We start from the raw sequence: 20200 nt of genomic DNA, 5'->3' as shown, positions 1-20200 counted from the left end.
CTCATGTGTCTTCTGTGACTTTCTGTACTTTAAAACCCTAATTGTACTCGTTTTTAGTTTAGTCTTCTCACACAGATCCACCCATATAAACACTAAAATACACAAAGTGTAATAAGGAAGAATCTAAGTTCACATGAAAATGCCAAATATTATAAACTCCACCACTGAAATAAGAGATCTCAAGTGAACGATGATGCATTTTTACACCCAAAATATGAGATCAATATATATTATAGAATATATTATATAGAATATTATTATAGATCAAAATTGTATTTATATGCACGAATGCTGCAGAAAAATGTAAGAAATAAAACCAAAATATAGTTTATTTACATGCAAAGTTATCCCAACTCCAACTGTTTTCTCAGCTTCGTCTGTACATGATATATAAATAAAGCTTTGTGTTTTTACTGATGAACAGACAGACTCCAGAGGGGTTTTAAAACTGCTGTCATGCCTGACTGCATGTGAATGAAGCATCTGACTGCATGTGAATGAGCCACAGACTATTTAAATATCAGAAATTCAGCTGCATCATGCTGCCTGCACTAAATCTAACCAACGGATCTGCCTTGCCCACTGCTCAACATCACTCCACATCCATGTAGCAAGGCTATTCTCACATCTCTCCCACTTCTACCTGCCGAGCACTTCCCAGCTACTTTTGACCTGGCTGGTCACTGCATCACTTCCATCACCTTCCAAATAAGGAAGACGCCAACACCCGCACAACTGATGGTCATATCCGGGCACATTGTACGCACAGCAGTAAAGCTGTCCTCCAGTAGTGAGTCTGGAGTTGCTCGTGATGGAGAGATGAAGCTTGATGAAGATTTGAAGCTCTCCAGGAAATTGGTTGGGTTCAATTCACGAGGCGTCATCATGTGCACACGAAACCACCTGTTGGTCAAAGAGTGTAAAACAGGTAGATGGTGGATTTACTCCTCTTCTTCATGGGTTCTTTTGTTTGTTTTTGTGTTGGTTTTTTTGTGTGTTTTTTTACATTTATCCTTTGATATTGCAATATATTGTTATTAATTGTTTTTTATTTGTTTGTTTGTTTTATTGACACAACAAACATGAATTACTTCTTTATTATTTTCTTACATTTACATGCATGTTCTTTTTAAATATCTATATATTGTAATTTGCTTAATGAATTGTATATATGTGTATATATATGTTTTTGTTTTTATTTTGTTCTTTTTTTTAACTTTTTATTTATTATTGAATTGACTCTTTGGCAATATTGTTCACCTGACACTCATGCCAATAAAGCAAATTGAATTGAATTGAATTGGTGGAGAGTGGGCTGATTCGAGCCTTGTCTCTAGGCAACCATAGACAAGTTTGGTCACATATTTGAAGAGTCATCTATTTTACTGAGCCTGTGATGGAGAGAGGCCCAGAGGACACGTGGTGAGTAGTGATGGCGAGCTGAAGCTTCATGAAGCATTGAAGCTTTCCAGCAAATTGGTTCAGAAAAGGGTTCATTTCTCGAGGCTTCATGTGCATGAAACCACCTGGTGGTCAAAGAGTATATATATATATCTATATATATATATATAATTTATTTTTTTCTTTTCTTTCTTTTGCCTCATCTGACTCGTTTATATTTTGTTCTTATGGTTTAGCAGATATCCAACTTGTTTTGTGACAATATTCCTTCCTGTTTGAGCTTTGTGAGACGAAACTTACTGTGCTCCTCCGGATCCTTTAAACTGTCTTAATGCTCTTCATCTAGTGTGTGTGTGTGTGTGTGTGTGTGTGCGTGCGTGCGTGTGCGTGCGGTGCAGACTGGATAAATGCCCTTCAACAGTCAGTCTGGTTGCTAAGTACTCTCTTTTTTTGTAGTAGTGTTAGAATTGGGAATAATTCATTCATTAAAAAAAGATCCTTTCACAAATAAAAAAATGTTCAAAAAGCAACTGTTTGCTTTGCGTGTAATGAAGGTATCTCTGGTATGAAAATAAGAAGTGCACCTGAAACCCCCTCATGATAGAAAGGCCTCAGGTCACTATGAGAAAAATGTTGTCGTTTTTTTGCTGCTCGTGTTGTAGACCGCCATGTCTGTCTGGTTATGGTGTTAAAGGCGGCCCACACTCTGCTTACACATGTGTGGTTTGATTGTGTAGCTTATATGGCTGTGTGGCTGTATGGGCTTCCAACATCACTAAATGTCAAACTGTATTCATTTGCCTTCTATACTTGGTTGCCCTACCCGCTAGTTTAGTCTGCCTTACTTTTTTATACTTTATCTGACTGAGGTTTGAGCAAATTGTTGGTAAAATCAATGGTGCTGTACAAATATAAAGAAGCAAATTAAAACAGAAATATCAATTTATGTCACATTGTATCACTTAATTAATGGCTACATTTTTTATATTATTTTTGGGCTACGGACGTTTCACAGGCCCTTCCCTCCTTTCACAATATGCCCCCACGTCAACAATAAGTCAAGACAAAGCACAGCAGCAACACCAGAAGATCAGTGTTTTCTATTAAAAACCTGCAAAGGACCAGTATAAATTTGGAGTGGAGGTTTGGGGGCTCTGCCCCCAAGAATATTTGAAGGTTTATGACTTAAAACTATGCAATTTCACATCATTATTATTACTATTATAGATAACAGCCAACAAGCTTCAAGACAAAACTTGCTATAGTTAATAGTTTATAATTATTTCATTATTTACACATTTAACAGCCTTCGTCTGAACATTTAACTCTTCTGGCAGCAACATGAGACCAGTCTTAAAAATTAAAATAACAAATTCAAGCAGGCGGCCTGGGATCAGAGGCGGAGGCAGAGTGGGGAATCTCAAGCGGACGGCCTGGGGGCAGGGCGAAGACAGAGTGGGGAATGTGAGGTGGACGACCTGGGGGCAGATGCGGAGGCAGAGTGGGGAATCTCAAGCGGGCGGCCTGGGATCAGAGGCGGAGGCAGAGTGGGGAATCTCAAGCGGGCGGCCTGGGGGCAGGGCGAAGACAGAGTGGGGAATGTGAGGTGGACGACCTGGGGGCAGATGCGGAGGCAGAGTGGGGAATCTCAGGTGGACACCATGGATGCGTGCTCGCGCTGCAGAGGGCAGAGCTGGCAAGCAGGCGCATGTCTGGAGAGTGAACCGGAATAACGTTTAACATTTCTTTACTAATAAAAGTGCTAAAAAACACTTTCATATAACGTTTGTCGTCCTTAAATACAAGTTGCAAATCCTTAGTATCGATACAATCGATTTTTGCATTTAAAATCGATTTTATATCGATATACGTCTCCCGCGAAGGACAACTTGCCGAGTACCTATCAATGTAGATGGATCGTAGGAATATAAAACGATACATCGATGTAGTAGATGAATCGTTACACCCCTAATATATATATATGTGCAAAGGTGCGTGTATCTGGCATTGGATTCTATCTTTTATTATTTTTATGTCCGCCTTGTAAAACACTTTGTAATGAGCACTCGTTTTGATAACTGCTATATAAATAACAATAATAATAACCATAACCATAATAATAATAATAATAATAATAATAATGCTGATTATTATTATTATCAACCACACAAGATATGTTTGTCAACAGATGAAACCTTCATTGCACAACATGAGACTAGCTACAGTTTAGTGTTAAATATTACAATTACAGAGAAAGTTCTGACTTTCTGGAACACATGGTGTTCTTTGTCAAAACTAAGAGCCAATCAGCTCTTTGATGAGGTGACAGCCAGCCGTTTCCCATCATGCTCTGGGTCTTGCAGTCGGTGGAGAGCAACTGCGGTGCCTCGCTCTAAAAACTGCGGCCACCTCCATTTGGTGAGGTTATCGTTGCCCACGTCTGAATGATTTCAGAGCAAGTCGGACACAAATCTAACCGGCATGCATTGCACGGCAATCGCTGGTGATCGATTCTGCGCAGGCTTGGCTCATCTCCAAGGAGCCAATTATCTCTGCATAAATGTGAACAATTCATAACCCTCTGTGTCAGTATTAAGAAAATGTGTTTGTACTGAAACACGTTTACCATAAAAAAATATCAACATCCTTCAGAGATTTGGTAGAAAAATGTTTAGGTTGGTCACATAGGAACGTATTTTCCTCAGGGCGTCTCACAGGTTGTGAAATGTTCGTACTTTATGAGCTGCTGCATTCTTTTGTGGTTAATTACTAAGAAAAGCAAGTTACTCAACGGACTGCTCAAGGCCACAAAAAGCCGGTTTGGGGAGTTTTTGAGAATGTAAGGGGCGTGATGGGAAGTACCTGCATAAAAAGAGACAGAGAGAGGCACACAGCAGACACATCTGCCCGAGAGCAGCAACGTCCCAGAGTGGTTCACCACCGACCTCCATCTGCAGAGCTTCATCTCCCTGCTGCTCCACCCGACCTCCAGACGGTAAGACAAGCTGCACACTATTCCTCTCTCTGCCTGGCTTTAGGTAGACAACGCTTATACACCAACAGGATGACCGCTGGTCTTTAAAATCATTCTGCTTCTATCAAGATGCATCATGGTAACTCAGTGTATCGACAAGAATATTAATTTTCAGTCTGCAGTGACTTCAGGAAAACAAAGAAAAATACTGCACTGCTTATTAAAATGATTTAGAAATATTAATTTTATCATTTTGAGATTCTTTTGGTTACTCTCGAAGTATTTCTGATCTATTAATTCCTTATTCTGCACCAGCTGTTGTTGAGTCTTTTAGCTTGAACACTATGGAATAAAGCCCCCCTCTGTTCCACATTTAAAAAGCTTATTATTACACTGCTTTCATGTTGTTCCTGTTTATTTTGTTTCAGTTCTTTTCATTTGATGAGTTATTCTTGTTATATTTTATGGTGAAACTGAAGTTCCTCATAACATCAACCACTTTTCAGTTTCTTCATTACCTTTAAGTGTGACACACTCAGATGCAAACTGTACGGAAGCCCTGAAAGGCGAGGGAGAATTTTCTAAGTCTGATCTAAATTATTTTCTCTCCTGTGTTTGTGACTTAAGAACAAGTGGATTATGTTATGTGTTTGTGATTTAAGAACAGGTGGATTATGTTTTGCCAGGATAATCTTTTTAAGTTCCTTTTTTTGTCTGTGAAACAGGTAAAACAAATCTCTTGTTTCACAGACGACAAAAAAGGAACTTAGAAAGATTACCTGGGCAAAAAAAATCCACCTGTTCTTAAGTCATAAACACAGGAGAGAAAATAATTTAGATCAGACTTGGATCATCAGAAAAAACAATTCTCGCTTGCCTTTCAGGGCTTCCGTAAACATGTGTTCATTGGATGATAAAAGAAAAACTGAATTATTATTTATTTCCAAATACGTCAAATTAAACACCACTAGTACTACTGCTATTGATAACAACATGCTTTGCATTTTCTCCACTCACAATCTATATTCATCACCTTCACTCACTGCGACTGCATGGGCCTCATCTAAAAGAGTTCACATGGAGCCTTTTGCAGTCGCAGTAATTTGGTGAACAAGCTACAACTTAAGGTAATCAGTCAGGGTCCATTTAATGGATTTTAGATACAGTAAGAAACCTTTTAATAACCCCATGCAGCATGCAAGAAAGGTTTGATGAGCACTATCCCTTATACTGTATGAATGGATTAAATGAAGTGTGTTGCAGTCTCTTACTATGTGACCTGTATCTCTCCCAGCTCGGGGCTCCATCATGAAGCCGGCTGCACTGCTCCTCCTGCTGGCAGGTAAGCAGCCATTGAAACGTTTTCAGTTGTTTGGGACGCAGATAGGAGCTGGTCTGGTTATTAGGAAATATTAAAGATAATTATTAATATCAATATATATTAATAATAAGGCACCAATTTGCATTGGTACATAAGCTCAAAAAGACATTAAAAAGACTATCAAAAGTAATTAATAATTATCAAAACAATTATTATTACTATTATCATTATTATATAATTACCCCAATATTTACCTCAAAATTGATAAAAAATGACTTTATTATAAACATTATTTAATAATTATATGCTAAAATAGTATCTAATGGTTAAAATAGGGCCCTGAGGCTGAGAAGCAGCTACTCTTCATCGGAGGTGGAAAACTAAAACTAATAGAAGACACTTCATCACAGGAACAAATCTCACCATTGTGGGACACAAATGTAACCTGGAAGCTAATGTCATGATTCAGGGAGTTTTTTTAGAAATTTCAAAGAAGTTATTTTCTAATTATTATCTATTTATCAGCAGACATGGAAATAAAGTATATCAATTCACTTTGTATTCTTTTCCTGGAAATGTATTAAATAAGCTACTGGGAAATAGTGGAGTACAATTATTAAATAATGTTTATTGTAATTTTTGATAACTTTTGAGGTCAATATTGGGATAATTTGGCTGTTATTCCAAATAAATTTCAAATAGGTTACTTGCTAATTATCACCAAATTACCATGACATTTGTGGACCTGTAAAATGAAGTGTTTCTAAATGTTTATTTTATTCATTCATTTAATCTTTTACACCCAGAATTCATGACGATGATGAATGTTATTTTAAATCAGAGGTGTGAATTGGGAATAAACAGTGTAAAGTTGGTCGTGATGGATTGATGTATGATGTTTGTTTTGCTTCACATTCACGCTGTGGTTGCTGCCAGCCAGGTCGACCTCAATCTGTCTGAAACGACCGACATCAGCTCGTGTCCCATCAGCTTTTATGGACGCAGTTACACATTCCTGGATGTGAGTAAAATGAAACCATGTTTGTGTTTTTATCTAACAGACAGACTGTTTGACTGTCTGGGAAAAAAATTATAAAAAATGTAAAATGGAGCCGTTCCTCTGTTATTAAACTCTACACAACTAACTGAGCAAACTAAAACCCTGAGATCAATATCAAAGTTCATAGTTCTTTCCAGAAAATATCCAAGAGATGATTATGAAATTATAGAGAAATAACAGAGCCATAAAATAGAGCATTACCAAATTATTATAAGCCTCAAAGAGTAAAACTATCCAATAATTATAGAAAATTAAACAGAAAACAATAAGTGTTGCAGAGCATATTTCCCATTGTGTCCTAAATCATCTCCAGACTTTCAGATTTGTTATATCACCAAATATTGCCCACAAATCTCCACATTTCCCCCCAGTTCACTGTGGACTTCAATTTCTTCTCTCAAATGTAGAACTGCTCATACAGGTAAAAAAAGGTACGAGAAAGATGTTTAGATATCGTTATTGACGTGAACTAATTTTATTTTGAACCACAATTAAAAACCACTTAGAGTTAAACACGGAGCAATACATGTAACTAACTAAATGTTAAATGAGATGAAACTATGCTGCTGTTGAGTCAAAGTCTTGAAAAGATTAATATTGTTACTTCATCATTGGTGTCTCTCTGGTTTCACAGGTGACCATCAATTCATCTGTTTCAATGTGTTTTAAAAATAACCAATCTGACACCGCACAAGACTGTCTGAAGTTGGAAGATGGAGGAGTTACAACAGAGGTTAAAGTGAAGCCAGTTAGTGGGCCAACCGGCGTCAAAGTACCCCCACACATCGATTCCATTACAACCTGCGGAATTATTATACAATACACAGAGAAGTCCGAGTATGTGGTGAGTAATCATCAGTTCCATGTTTTTACACTGATTGACCTTTCAGCCTTTTGTACAACATGAACATTTGAAAGACATTGTGTGGCAAAGGGAACTTTACATCAAAGTTCATTTCTAAAATATGTTGGAAACCATTCCTTAATGTTTTCTGTCTCTCTTCTGTTTATGCTTTCAGATGGACATATTCTTCTACAACCTTGGGACACAAACAGCCGTGTCTGTACGATCGTATACCGCTTATACATCTGATGTTGTAAGTATAGATATATCTTCGGCCCCAGAGATGACCCTGAGTCTGTTACTATGGCGACGTATGTCCTCAAACCAATCTGCTTTATGACAAGTGAACTTGATCCTGACCTCAGGCTGTGATTTCAGAAGTTAACCACTGCAAAGTTCATAGCATCTGGTCCCTGAGAGTAGAGCCAGTTGTTCCTCAGTGTTTGACCTTTACAGTTGAGTCTGTGAGCCAGAAGGTCGTTTAACAGGAAGCCTCAAAGACTCAACAACCATCTTGATTTAAAGAATTCCGTCTGCAGCGGGACAAAGACATATTTGGTTTGATTTCCTCATCGAAACAAAGACGGATGTCACAATTTACACATCTCTGTACTCTATTTGTACAAACCTAAAAATGTTATGATCCATTTTATTGAAATATATTGATGCTTCTGTGTAAATGTGTTAATATTTATATTTAACACTTTTGGCTACATGGCAACCTGTGGAATGGGTTTCAAAGTCTTTTCTGTTGTGCAGTGGATTCTGGAAACATTTTTCATATGACCTTCTGGGTTTTTCAAACGTTGCTGGGTAATATTTGGAAAATGATCTGTGACTTGAATCTAATTGTAATATATGAGATCTACTAAGTGGGACATCATCAGAGATGACTAGCACATAGAAACAGTCACTCATTGATAATATACAATGCAGTGATATACCAATAATGCAGTGACACATGTCTGTAGTATTTGCTCTGTACTTCTACACACTGATTTAAATGAACAGTGACTACGACATCAAAGTGCTTCAGCTTTTATTTTTAGGGTATTTACTGTACATCAACATTAGATGAACAGTGTAGGAATTATGCTTCTTTTTATACACAGCCCCACAATTTCAGGGAACCAACATGTATTTTGAATAAAAGCAGCACTAATGTGTATATTTTTCTATATGAACAATAACTACGAGTAAAAGGAGAGCGGTCCCTGGTAGTGTAAACCCACAGAGAGTTATCACTAACTCTGGCAGCTGTCCTCAGCAAACAAGCTGTGATAACCTCCCTGTGCACGACCTGCCCAGCACCAAACCGCATGAAGAAAGTGTAACATTAAGCAGCTAACAAGGAGCTGGTGGAGACCAACCAGAGCTAAAGGGAGAGTGAATATTGGGCTCACATGACCAGGGGGGCTGTTTGTTTGGGGGCTCTTTTTGCCCTCAAGTGTATGTATATATGTATATAGATATATATATCTATATACATATAGATATATATATATACATATATCTATATGTATATACATATATATATATATACACACACATATATATATATATACATATATATATACACATATATACATATATGTGTATATATATACACACACATATATATATATTTATTTATTTATATATATACATTTATATATATATATATATATATATATGTGTGTGTATATATATATATGTATATGTATACATATATATACATATATATATATATATATATATATATATACATATATATATATATATATATATATGTATATATATATATATATAGCCCTTAAAATGTAAGAACATTTTGAGAATTTAGTTTGGACTTATTTCCCTAATCAATAAGTTGTTACAACGGCCTTTCCTCTCTATTTTGTGCAATATTTTTTCCTACACTGTAATGTTCATAATATAGTACTTTATGCAGTATTGTTGTATTGTAGTATTGTTTGTGAATGTGCTGCACGGCTTTCGCCACCAGGTGGTGCCTTGAGGAGATCTTGAAGCAGAAGTAGTAGAAGCAGTTTGTAGTAAAACAGTAGTTTTCAGCAGCAGAGAACTAGCCTGCTGGTGGACACATGAGCTCCTTTGTTTTTGTTGTAAAGTGGAGAAACAAAATCACTGCAAGTTAAACTACATCTGGCTGCAACATACACATAGTATATTCTATTATCAAATTAAAGGGACTGTTTGTAACTTCTTACACGTATAAATCAATCCGGGTCGGTGTCCCATGCGTGCTCACGTGTGGCTACGCTGTTCAGACTCATACTCCAACACAAACTACACGGAAGCACCAAAACCGCAAAGTTATATCTAGTGAAGCCCGTCTGTTAAACAGTGTTGGACGCGGTCGGAGGACGCGGTTGGAGGACGCGGCGGAGACCGTAGCTTTGGTCTCCAGGACCGGAGTCTCTGCTGTACTCTGCTCCTCTGCCTGCCTTCATTCACACACCGCGTTCGTTACTCGCTCAGCTCGCTCCACCTCTACACGTGCATGCGCACACACCACACACTGCAGAAGAGTTAGTAGCTCTGAGAATATCTAGTGAATGTTCAGTGGACGTTTGTGCAGAAATAACTGCTGCAGCTCCTCCAGACCAACAGAGGTTTCCCGTGTCTTCTGAAATGACGGGGCTCCGCAGAGAGAAACGTTATCGTCTCCGACCGGGTGCCGGTGTCTCCTTCCGGCTGCGGACGGGAGGCTGAGGCAGGAAAAGCCAACACTAGGATCAGCACTGATTCATTGAGAGACCTTCATCTGGTCAGCTAACATTACTGCCAAGCAGCTGAAATATAGAGTGATATTGTGGTTTTAGCTGACGTGTGTCGCCTCACTGTTTTGATGGATGTTCGCTCGCATTCAGTTAGCGCGTGCACACGGGCGAGCGCAAGTGCGAGCAACAGGACGTTGACTTTCGTTGACTTAACGGCCACAGGTGTCGCTGTTACAATCAATTTGTGATTCTTACAAACAGTCCCTTTAAGTGCCCATCGCTTATTTTATACCTTTCTAATGATCATGCCTTTTATGTCTATGTTTATTTTCTTTCTTATAGAGACACCTCCGTGTGTCATTGGAGGCCCATTGGAGTCCCACAACAGAAATATGCAGCAACAGTATTCACACTGTTGTAGATTCATACCAGCAACCGCAGCGTGACCTTCAATGTTTCTATAACAACAGGACACCCAATCATGTGGAAAACACAACAGAGCAACCCGGCCAGGCCTCACAGAGACGGGGAGGACGAGGGGGAGGACGAGGGGGAGGACGAGGGGGACGACGGGGAGGCTTCCTCTACTCCAACAATAGATCAAACAGCAGTGAGGAAACCGGCCTCCAATTCTGATCGTAAAGGATCTGAGGCGTTATTTTTAAACCACATATCCAAATGTTTCTGGTGAACTTTATAGAGCGATCAACAAATGTTACCTACGAATATTTAACCCCTTAAAACTCCAATGGCCCAGCGGCTATTCTGTCTATCGGAGGTTGTATCGGAGGTTGTAACGGGCTCAGTTTTCAAGTTAGAGGGAGGTTAATGATATCCCGTGAAAGTAGAAAAACCTAAGGAATCCATCGCTACCAACCATGTCATACTAGCTTGTCGTTGAGTCGCATAATCAACGCTTAAAAGTTGGGCTAAATTTTGTCAAGGAAAAACTGTCATGGCCATTTTCAAAGGGGACCCCTTGACCTCTGACCTCCAGATATGTAAATGAAAATGGGTTCTATGGATACCCACGAGTCTCCACTTTATAGACATGCCCACTTTATGATAATCACATGCAAATTTCTGAATGCAGTATAAATGTGTTATTTCTGCATACTGGGGTCCCTAAACAGTCTAGAATTACATAAATTGGATATCACTGTAAGGCTGAGACTCTTGTGGATCCAATGAGCCCAACTGTATTCATGTGTGATGATGTTAGTCCCCATAGGAGACATTTCATGAGACCATTTTTTAAAATGTGACTTCACTGTATAAAATGACCTGTGGTGACCTCTAGGATAATCACAGCCTCATGAAACTTTACAGCCACAAACTAGAGACCTAGAGCATTCAGAGGATGGATGGATCAGACTAGAGACCTAGAGCATTCAGAGGATGGATGGATCAAACTAGAGACCTAGAGCATTCAGAGGATGGATGGATCAGACTAGAGACCTAGAGCATTCAGAGGATGGATGGATCAAACTAGAGACCTAGAGCATTCAGAGGATGGATGGATCAAACTAGAGACCTAGAGCATTCAGAGGATGGATGGATCAAACTAGAGACCTAGAGCATTCAGAGGATGGATGGATCAGACTAGAGACCTAGAGCATTCAGAGGATGGATGGATCAAACTAGAGACCTAGAGCATTCAGAGGATGGATGGATCAAACTAGAGACCTAGAGCATTCAGAGGATGGATGGATCAAACTAGAGACCTAGAGCATTCAGAGGATGGATGGATCAAACTAGAGACCTAGAGCATTCAGAGGATGGATGGATCAAACTAGAGACCTAGAGCATTCAGAGGATGTGATGGATTACACAACACAAGCACGTTCCATATTTAATTTATATTACTTAACGGCACAAACCTGTACAAAAGTCAACCCCTTTTCATGATATTGACAGGGAAGGGAAGGATTGTTTACTTCAAACAATAATCCCTAATGTTATTTGTTATTTGTTATTAGACTCAGCTAAGTGCATTATTTTTCCAAATGCGTACTTGTGAACCGTTTTGTATTTTGCATTTGTATATTACTTGTTTTGTATGTTTTGAGTGCTGCTTAGTTAAAATGAATTCCTCATCATGGCTCGAAAACATAACGCAATATTTGCATAATTCTGGACACAAATATTTTGGGATTTCCCTGAATCTCCTTGTCCTGATCTCCATGGTGACCCCTACTCAACAAAAACTAAAACAATGCTCTGTTTACTTTGTTGCCTGTGATGTGCCTGAGAATATGTGGTGGTCAGGGTTACACATTAACTCTGTGCCGGACCAAGGGTTATTGATGTGTGGCGGAGCATGTTAGATAATGATTTCCATAGCTGAATTATTGACTTAACCCAGTTAAACCCCCATTTATGGACAACAAAGCGTGTTACCATAGAGTTCAGAGGAACTATAAGTACCGGAGAAGTCTTGATGTTAACAGACAGCAGATTTCCCCTGCAGATCCTCAACGTCAGCAGCAGGAATTTATAATCATGGTAAGCTTCTGCAGTTTCACGCCTTTCAAACACATGAGTATAAACGTGTAATTTCAAAGATGTGTGTTGCAGCTCATTCTCCAAAAAACAGATTTAATCCCAACAATTCAAGAACTTCCTTTGACCTCTATTTGTTGTGCTCCTCCAGCGCGAATGCCTCTCTGTCCATGTCGGTCAGGCCGGCGTGCAAATGGGCAATGCATGCTGGGAGCTCTACTGCCTGGAGCACGGCATCCAGCCGGACGGTCAGATGCCCAGCGACAAGACCATCGGAGGAGGAGACGACTCCTTCAACACCTTCTTTAGTGAGACTGGAGCTGGCAAACATGTTCCCAGAGCTGTCTTTGTGGACTTGGAGCCAACAGTCATAGGTAACATTATTATTATCTGATGCAAACTTGCACAGTAGGTTGAAGAAGATTTGAGAACTACTGATTATATCCTTGGTGTTTTCTAATTACAGATGAAGTCCGTACAGGAACTTACCGCCAGCTCTTCCATCCTGAGCAGCTGATCACTGGAAAGGAAGATGCAGCCAACAACTACGCCCGCGGTCACTACACCATTGGCAAGGAGATCATTGACTTGGTTCTCGATAGGACACGTAAACTGGTGAGTTACCTGCCAAAGCTTCATATTTTTGTTCAGAATGAAATCAAGCATGGAAGGAATTATTTATTTTTTTCCCTGCAGGCTGACCAGTGCACAGGACTCCAAGGTTTCCTGATCTTCCACTCCTTCGGAGGAGGAACCGGCTCTGGCTTCACCTCTCTGCTGATGGAGCGTCTCTCCGTCGACTACGGCAAAAAGTCCAAACTGGAGTTTGCGGTTTACCCAGCCCCCCAGGTGTCCACAGCTGTAGTGGAGCCCTACAACTCCATCCTGACCACCCACACCACCCTGGAGCACTCTGACTGCGCCTTCATGGTTGACAACGAGGCCATCTATGACATCTGCCGCAGGAACCTGGACATCGAGCGTCCCTCCTACACCAACCTCAACAGGCTGATTGGACAGATCGTCTCCTCCATCACCGCCTCCCTGCGCTTCGACGGAGCCTTGAACGTGGACCTGACGGAGTTCCAGACCAACCTGGTTCCCTACCCTCGTATCCACTTCCCTCTGGCCACCTACGCCCCAGTTATCTCAGCAGAGAAGGCCTATCACGAGCAGTTAACAGTGGCTGAGATCACCAACGCTTGCTTCGAGCCAGCCAATCAGATGGTGAAATGCGACCCTCGTCACGGCAAGTACATGGCCTGCTGCCTCCTGTACCGTGGCGACGTGGTGCCCAAAGAGGTCAACTCTGCCATCGCCACCATCAAAACCAAGCGCACTATCCAGTTTGTGGACTGGTGTCCCACAGGCTTCAAGGTGGGCATCAACTACCAGCCTCCCACTGTGGTTCCTGGAGGAGACCTGGCCAAGGTGCAGAGGGCCGTGTGCATGCTGAGCAACACCACCGCCATCGCTGAGGCCTGGGCTCGCCTCGACCACAAGTTTGACCTGATGTACGCCAAGAGGGCCTTCGTCCACTGGTACGTCGGAGAGGGGATGGAGGAGGGAGAGTTCTCAGAGGCCAGAGAGGACATGGCGGCCCTGGAGAAGGATTACGAAGAGGTGGGCACTGACAGCATCGGGGACGAAGGAGAGGAAGAGGAAGGGGAGGAGTACTAAGAGCTAAACATAAGGTGCTTAATGCATTCACACTATTGTTATTCAGTTGTCACAAAACTGTAACAATATTGATTTTACACTTAAATCAAGAATGCTACATATAAAATAAAGCTAAACTGCGAAGCATTTGTGTGTTTTATTTGTGCTAAAATATAGAAAAGGTCATAAATTCTGTCTTGTAACAATGAGAAGCCGAGCAGAAACCTCCCTCTTACATGAGATCAGCTGCCATCCAAGATCTAACAAGACCTGAGAAAAGAGTAACTAAAGCAAACTAAATGGGAGCGTGTTCTGGCAGATGCACGCGGTTTTGTAATTACATCTCTAGGGTTACCGTCAGACACAGAGGTGAAGCATACAGCATTTGAACTCAAACAATAGAGTACATTGATAGAAACACAATAGTTTTTTGTCACTTACTCAGATTTTCTCAAGAGTTTCTCTCTTGTTAGGAAGGAAACAGCATAAAGACCATCATTTGACACTAAATGTTTCCATAAAACAATGCTTATGAAATTATTTTAGGGTTAGCAGCTGCACAATATTCAACTAACAGCCACTCAGTAGTTGGGGAAATAATAATACTAGACTAAATCTCCTTAGGGAGAAATCATAATCCTTTGTTAATCTCTTAAGTATTGCATGCATCCAGCTTCTTTTCTCTTTTTTTGGCGTAATCAAACTCAGTGGAATATTTATCACACGCATGGATGCTCTGTAACCTGCTGCAAGAGAAACATTGATCTCAAACATCACCTGCCTTTGAGAGAAGTGTGCCTTAATGTTATCCCCAGGCCGTCTGCCTCCTTTGCATTGTAAATGAATCCCGACCAAAATGGCGATGCAACGGTGATCTGTAACAAAAGCCTGTTCAGGTCACTCTGGGGAGGTATCTGTTTTCTTCCCTCTGCAAGATAAGAAAACTGAGGCTCCAAATGAGCCATGTTAACAGGAGTTTTAATTTGAACAGAGCTCCATTAGAAGGATATTTTTTTCATGTGCACAACCTATTTTTGTCTGGTAACTGAGAGGCTGAGTCAACAGCAGGCAAAAAACAGCCTGTTGAAGCAAGTTTGAACCCCCACCTGTTCACTGTAACAACAACCAACATGCCTAAAATCTAATGTGAAATTGGAGGCAAGGGCGGACAGTTGTGGTTCATATTTCACAGCCACTCTGGTCATTGTTGGCGACTACTCATCTGTGTTAGAACAGCTGTTGTTCCTTCGATATGAGCAGGGGAGCACACCAGTTGATTTTATTTTTTGTGCTCCTCATCTTTCATCAAAGGAGATGGTGTTTGCTTCTCCAGCTCCTCCAGTTACCACAACATGCCTGGCTGTTGCCTAGTGATGCTGCGCTATAAAGCAGCTTTGTTGCACTTGTAACTGACACAACATCCCCAGCCACTCATCTCAGGTGAACGAGGGACTGCTGAAAGCAACAAAAACATGGTGAGGACCTCTTTATATTCTGTTTAACTTCCACAAATGAGCGACTTTACATGCGAAAAACACCTAAGAAAGACACATTAGTTTTCTATGCTACACTGTATATGGCCATAATATCTGAAAAGGCAGTTTGACAGAGAAAATCAAACTCATGACAGCACAACTCTTTCTATTTGGTGTAAAAAGGAAGAGACCTGTTAGATTTTAGAGCTGCAAAGATGTTGATGTCATTCTGTAGTAAAGTTAGATCCATTCATGGCTTTTAGGGGATTTTTTATGTTTTTCCTACTTACCTAAAGTGAGGCACACTTTTTGGTTTGGATCGTGTCTAGAAGGTAACCCTCAAATTACGAAAACTTGCAAAAACTCTTGCGAGACTCGCTGCCCGACAACCTATCCTAACCGTAACCAGTAGAGGTCAATGCCTAACCTTAACTATCTTGCGAGAGTTTCCCAATTTGCGTATTACCTTCTAACTTTTTTTGTTTGAGTCGATGTTGCTGATTACAACTTCTTTTTCTACCAATTCCAATATCTTTTCCTCGAAGTTAAAATCTGTATCCAGTCCTCTATTAGCTGATAATTGGTTTCTTTAAGGATGCTATGTGAATTTGTTTTCAAAATGTAACTTCTTGGCATCTGAACCACTTGTTCCTGCAGCGTGAATGTATCTCTGTCCATGTTGGCCAAGCTGGAGCTCAGATAGGCAATGCATGCTGGGAGCTCTACTGCCTGGAGCACGGCATCCAGCCGGACGGTCAGATGCCCAGCGACAAGACCATCGGAGGAGGAGACGACTCCTTCAACACCTTCTTCAGTGAGACTGGAGCTGGCAAACATGTTCCCAGAGCCGTCTTTGTGGACTTGGAGCCAACAGTCATAGGTAACATCATATTTTGTTTGGCTCCAGAGACATTTAGGGTCTTTTGGGGTCTTTCAACATGAATTAGATTTGTCAATGTTCAATTTTATTATGAATTCTTTCCAATTACAGATGAAGTCCGTACAGGAACTTACCGCCAGCTCTTCCATCCTGAGCAGCTGATCACTGGAAAGGAAGATGCAGCCAACAACTACGCCCGCGGTCACTACACCATCGGCAAGGAGATCATCGACCTGGTTCTCGACAGGATTCGTAAACTGGTGAGTTACCTGCCAAAGCTTCATATTTTAATTCAGGCGTCATCAGTCAGTAAGTAAAGATGAATTGTTTTCCTGCAGGCTGACCAGTGCACAGGACTCCAAGGTTTCCTGATCTTCCACTCCTTCGGAGGAGGAACCGGCTCTGGCTTCACCTCTCTGCTGATGGAGCGTCTCTCCGTCGACTACGGTAAAAAGTCCAAACTGGAGTTTGCCATCTATCCAGCCCCCCAGGTGTCCACAGCTGTGGTGGAGCCCTACAACTCCATCCTGACCACCCACACCACCCTGGAGCACTCTGACTGCGCCTTCATGGTTGACAACGAGGCCATCTATGACATCTGCCGCAGGAACCTGGACATCGAGCGTCCCACCTACACCAACCTCAACAGGCTGATTGGACAGATCGTCTCCTCCATCACCGCCTCCCTGCGCTTCGACGGAGCATTGAACGTGGACCTGACGGAGTTCCAGACCAACCTGGTTCCCTACCCTCGTATCCACTTCCCTCTGGCCACCTACGCCCCAGTTATCTCAGCAGAGAAGGCCTATCACGAGCAGCTATCAGTGGCTGAGATCACCAACGCCTGCTTCGAGCCAGCCAATCAGATGGTGAAATGCGACCCTCGTCACGGCAAGTACATGGCCTGCTGCCTCCTGTACCGTGGCGACGTGGTGCCCAAAGATGTCAACTCTGCCATCGCCACCATCAAAACCAAGCGCACCATCCAGTTTGTGGACTGGTGTCCCACAGGCTTCAAGGTGGGCATCAACTACCAGCCTCCCACTTCAGTTCCTGGGGGAGACCTGGCCAAGGTGCAGAGGGCCGTGTGCATGCTGAGCAACACCACCGCCATCGCCGAGGCCTGGGCTCGCCTCGACCACAAGTTTGACCTGATGTACGCCAAGAGGGCCTTCGTCCACTGGTACGTCGGAGAGGGGATGGAGGAGGGAGAGTTCTCAGAGGCCAGAGAGGACATGGCGGCCCTGGAGAAGGATTACGAAGAGGTCGGCACTGACAGCGTCGGGGACGAAGGAGAGGAAGAAGGCGAAGAATATTAAGTTTGAAATAAACAAACAAAACCAACACAGATTGGGCTCTTTTTAGGTGTCAGTGCTTCAAAAAACAAATTCTCGTTAGTGAAAAAGTACATCTCCTAAACTTTTATTATTCCTGGTGTCAAAATCAACTGGTGCGATTGGCAGTTACTGTGCCATTTAGCTTCAAATTCATGCCTACAGGTGCTGAAATTCCTTTGTTTCCTTTCAATTCAATGCTGCATAACAAAAGAGCTCTGTTTTACCATTGTATGGCCACTGTAAGGCTGATCAACTGAGTGCTATATGGAAAACTCTACTGTTTAGAAATTCCTTACCTCCAAGGCAAGGAAGTATAGAGTTTTGTTAAGAAATTTTCATTGTTCAAATACAATTATTAAGACAGCTATGCTCAACAGACAGCCAGGTGTTCTCTCAGTGATATTCTATATTTAACAGCTTAATATCAAACTCTGAAGTATCTGCAAAAGTCGTGGGAATTCAGTGTCGAAATATCATCTTCCCTATGTGTCTTTGTCTTGAAACAATAAGCTGAGACATGTTTCCGTTGGTGTGCTTTGTTAACACAACACAGCCCTCGATCACATAATGATGCTGCATTAACTCCCTTCACCTCCTTGATAAACTCTGAACATTTAAGCCTAATTCCTCCACACAGCATGTGCAATGCCTTACATAACACAAATACCTCAGGATTTAACCAGGATTCTGTAGTGATGGTACGAGCAGGTTTCAGTCTGGTAACTAATAAATAAATCACTGTTTTAGCTTTTCCTTATTTTTAACAATAAGTTCTGTTGATGACGCAATTATTAAAAAAGTGTTAAATTGATAGCTTTTGGCACAAAAACATGCCAGTTATATGTATGTCTGTAATGGGGTTTACTATACATCGTCATGAATAATAATTGTAAACGAATGAATGTATACGTAAAGTGAGAGCCATGTATTTCCTTAGTCATGCTGCCTTCGGGTACCTCTCCTACATTCTCCAATTTGATGAATTGATCACAAAAGACTGAATTCTAGTGCCTTTCAAAGTAAAATTATAATAAAACAGAGTCTGATTTTGATGGGTATATCAATGTTATAAATTAAGCAGCACAGAGCAACTGATGTCAATGATGATTGTGCAGTATGAATGTGTGTATATGTTTCGGTGGACTGCAGAAACTGAATTGCCCTTCGGGGATAAATAAAGCTCTCTGTATCTGTATCTGATGTTTCAGCAGTGTTATTTCGATTAGAAAAAAAGGTCACTTTTTAGACAAAAATTTCAAATCATCAAGTTTATTTGTGATATGTTGCTGTGTTTCTACATCTTGCAATTAATGTAAAATAGTTGTTGGACCGTTATTTGTAGGCTATTCATAAAATTGCTTGACAATAACACTTATAAAAAATAATCACACTGTTAGTTGATATAACACAAATACAAATAATAATAATAATAATAATAATAATAATAATAATAATAATAATAGCTACACAATAAAGCAACAGTTTGTGCCTCAGGTATATGCAGTATAAAAATAAATGAATAAATAAATAAGTGACTCAATAAATAAATATATATGCCATTAAAAGTAGCAAAAATAAAATAAAATATAAATGTAATCATTAATTAATTGATAAAATATGACATAAATTTCTATTTCTGTTTTAATTTGCATTTTTATTAATTTGTCTTTGTATTAATTCCCTTATTTATTTACTTTTTTCTATTTAATGTCCACCTTTATTTATTTATGTATTTATTTTTAGGAATTGTATTTATTTATTTTTGCATTTATTCTATTTATGTATTTATTTTTGCATTTAGTTTTTTATTTATGTTTTTATTTTTGTATTCATTTATTTTTTATTTATTTTTAAATGTCCATACAGGTAATCATTTTACATTTATGATAACATTTGAGCCTCAGAAGTCACTGTTTAGAGCTAGTTAAATAGGTCAAACTTATTACTGTTTGTTGAATGTAATCAACAATAGCTACATGCTATTTTGCTTGTAGCAAATGGATACTGTCATTTTGAAATAGAAAATA

At 40.3% G+C, this 20200-nt stretch overlaps 2 protein-coding genes and 2 long non-coding RNA genes across 5 annotated transcripts in view; 3 read left to right on the top strand and 1 right to left on the bottom strand.

The window, feature by feature from the left end:
- The first annotated feature begins 6624 nt into the window (after positions 1-6624).
- On the top strand, positions 6625-8195 carry LOC141762657 (uncharacterized). Its single transcript, XR_012592873.1, has 3 exons — positions 6625-6717; positions 7391-7600; positions 7776-8195. It is a non-coding gene; the product is annotated as an uncharacterized LOC141762657 (long non-coding RNA).
- A 3235-nt stretch (positions 8196-11430) lies between these two features.
- The window catches only part of LOC141762808 (uncharacterized), a 196991-nt gene continuing 188221 nt past the window's right edge, over positions 11431-20200 (bottom strand). Inside the window, exon 3 of the long non-coding RNA XR_012592903.1 lies at positions 11431-11614. This is a non-coding gene — a long non-coding RNA (uncharacterized LOC141762808). The remainder of the gene's footprint in view (positions 11615-20200) is intronic.
- Positions 12670-14622, top strand: LOC141763155 (tubulin alpha-1D chain-like). 2 transcript variants are annotated; one of them, XM_074627557.1, is made up of 4 exons: positions 12670-12825; positions 12974-13196; positions 13289-13437; positions 13519-14622. In XM_074627557.1, the coding sequence occupies exons 1-4, from the start codon at positions 12700-12702 to the stop codon at positions 14500-14502; spliced, it is 1482 nt and encodes a 493-aa protein (XP_074483658.1). In that variant the 5' UTR covers positions 12670-12699; the 3' UTR covers positions 14503-14622. The 2 variants fall into 2 exon arrangements, with proteins under 2 accessions (XP_074483658.1, XP_074483657.1); XM_074627556.1 differs by having other exon boundaries at positions 13289-14622.
- On the top strand, positions 16614-18697 carry LOC141763156 (tubulin alpha-1A chain-like). Its single transcript, XM_074627558.1, has 3 exons — positions 16614-16836; positions 16948-17096; positions 17175-18697. Exons 1-3 carry the CDS (start codon positions 16716-16718, stop codon positions 18153-18155), a joined length of 1251 nt encoding a protein of 416 aa, XP_074483659.1. The 5' UTR covers positions 16614-16715; the 3' UTR covers positions 18156-18697.

This window comes from Sebastes fasciatus, chromosome 24 (assembly GCF_043250625.1).
Source record: "Sebastes fasciatus isolate fSebFas1 chromosome 24, fSebFas1.pri, whole genome shotgun sequence".
NCBI lineage: Eukaryota > Metazoa > Chordata > Actinopteri > Perciformes > Sebastidae > Sebastes > Sebastes fasciatus.
Note: the sequence above shows the minus strand (reverse complement) of the source record. Positions and strands in the feature narration are given on the sequence as shown.

Excerpts from the sequence above, each read along its gene's own strand:
- LOC141763156 (XM_074627558.1), top strand. The coding sequence starts at position 16,716 with ATGCCCAGCGACAAGACCATCGGAGGAGGAGACGACTCCTTCAACACC. Across the intron at positions 16,837-16,947 it reads CTTGGAGCCAACAGTCATAG|ATGAAGTCCGTACAGGAACT; the intron begins GTAACATCATAT and ends TTCCAATTACAG. Across the intron at positions 17,097-17,174 it reads TCGACAGGATTCGTAAACTG|GCTGACCAGTGCACAGGACT; the intron begins GTGAGTTACCTG and ends GTTTTCCTGCAG.
- LOC141763155 (XM_074627556.1), top strand. The coding sequence starts at position 12,700 with ATGGACAACAAAGCGTGTTACCATAGAGTTCAGAGGAACTATAAGTAC. Across the intron at positions 12,826-12,973 it reads AGCAGGAATTTATAATCATG|CGCGAATGCCTCTCTGTCCA; the intron begins GTAAGCTTCTGC and ends GTGCTCCTCCAG. Across the intron at positions 13,197-13,288 it reads CTTGGAGCCAACAGTCATAG|ATGAAGTCCGTACAGGAACT; the intron begins GTAACATTATTA and ends TTCTAATTACAG.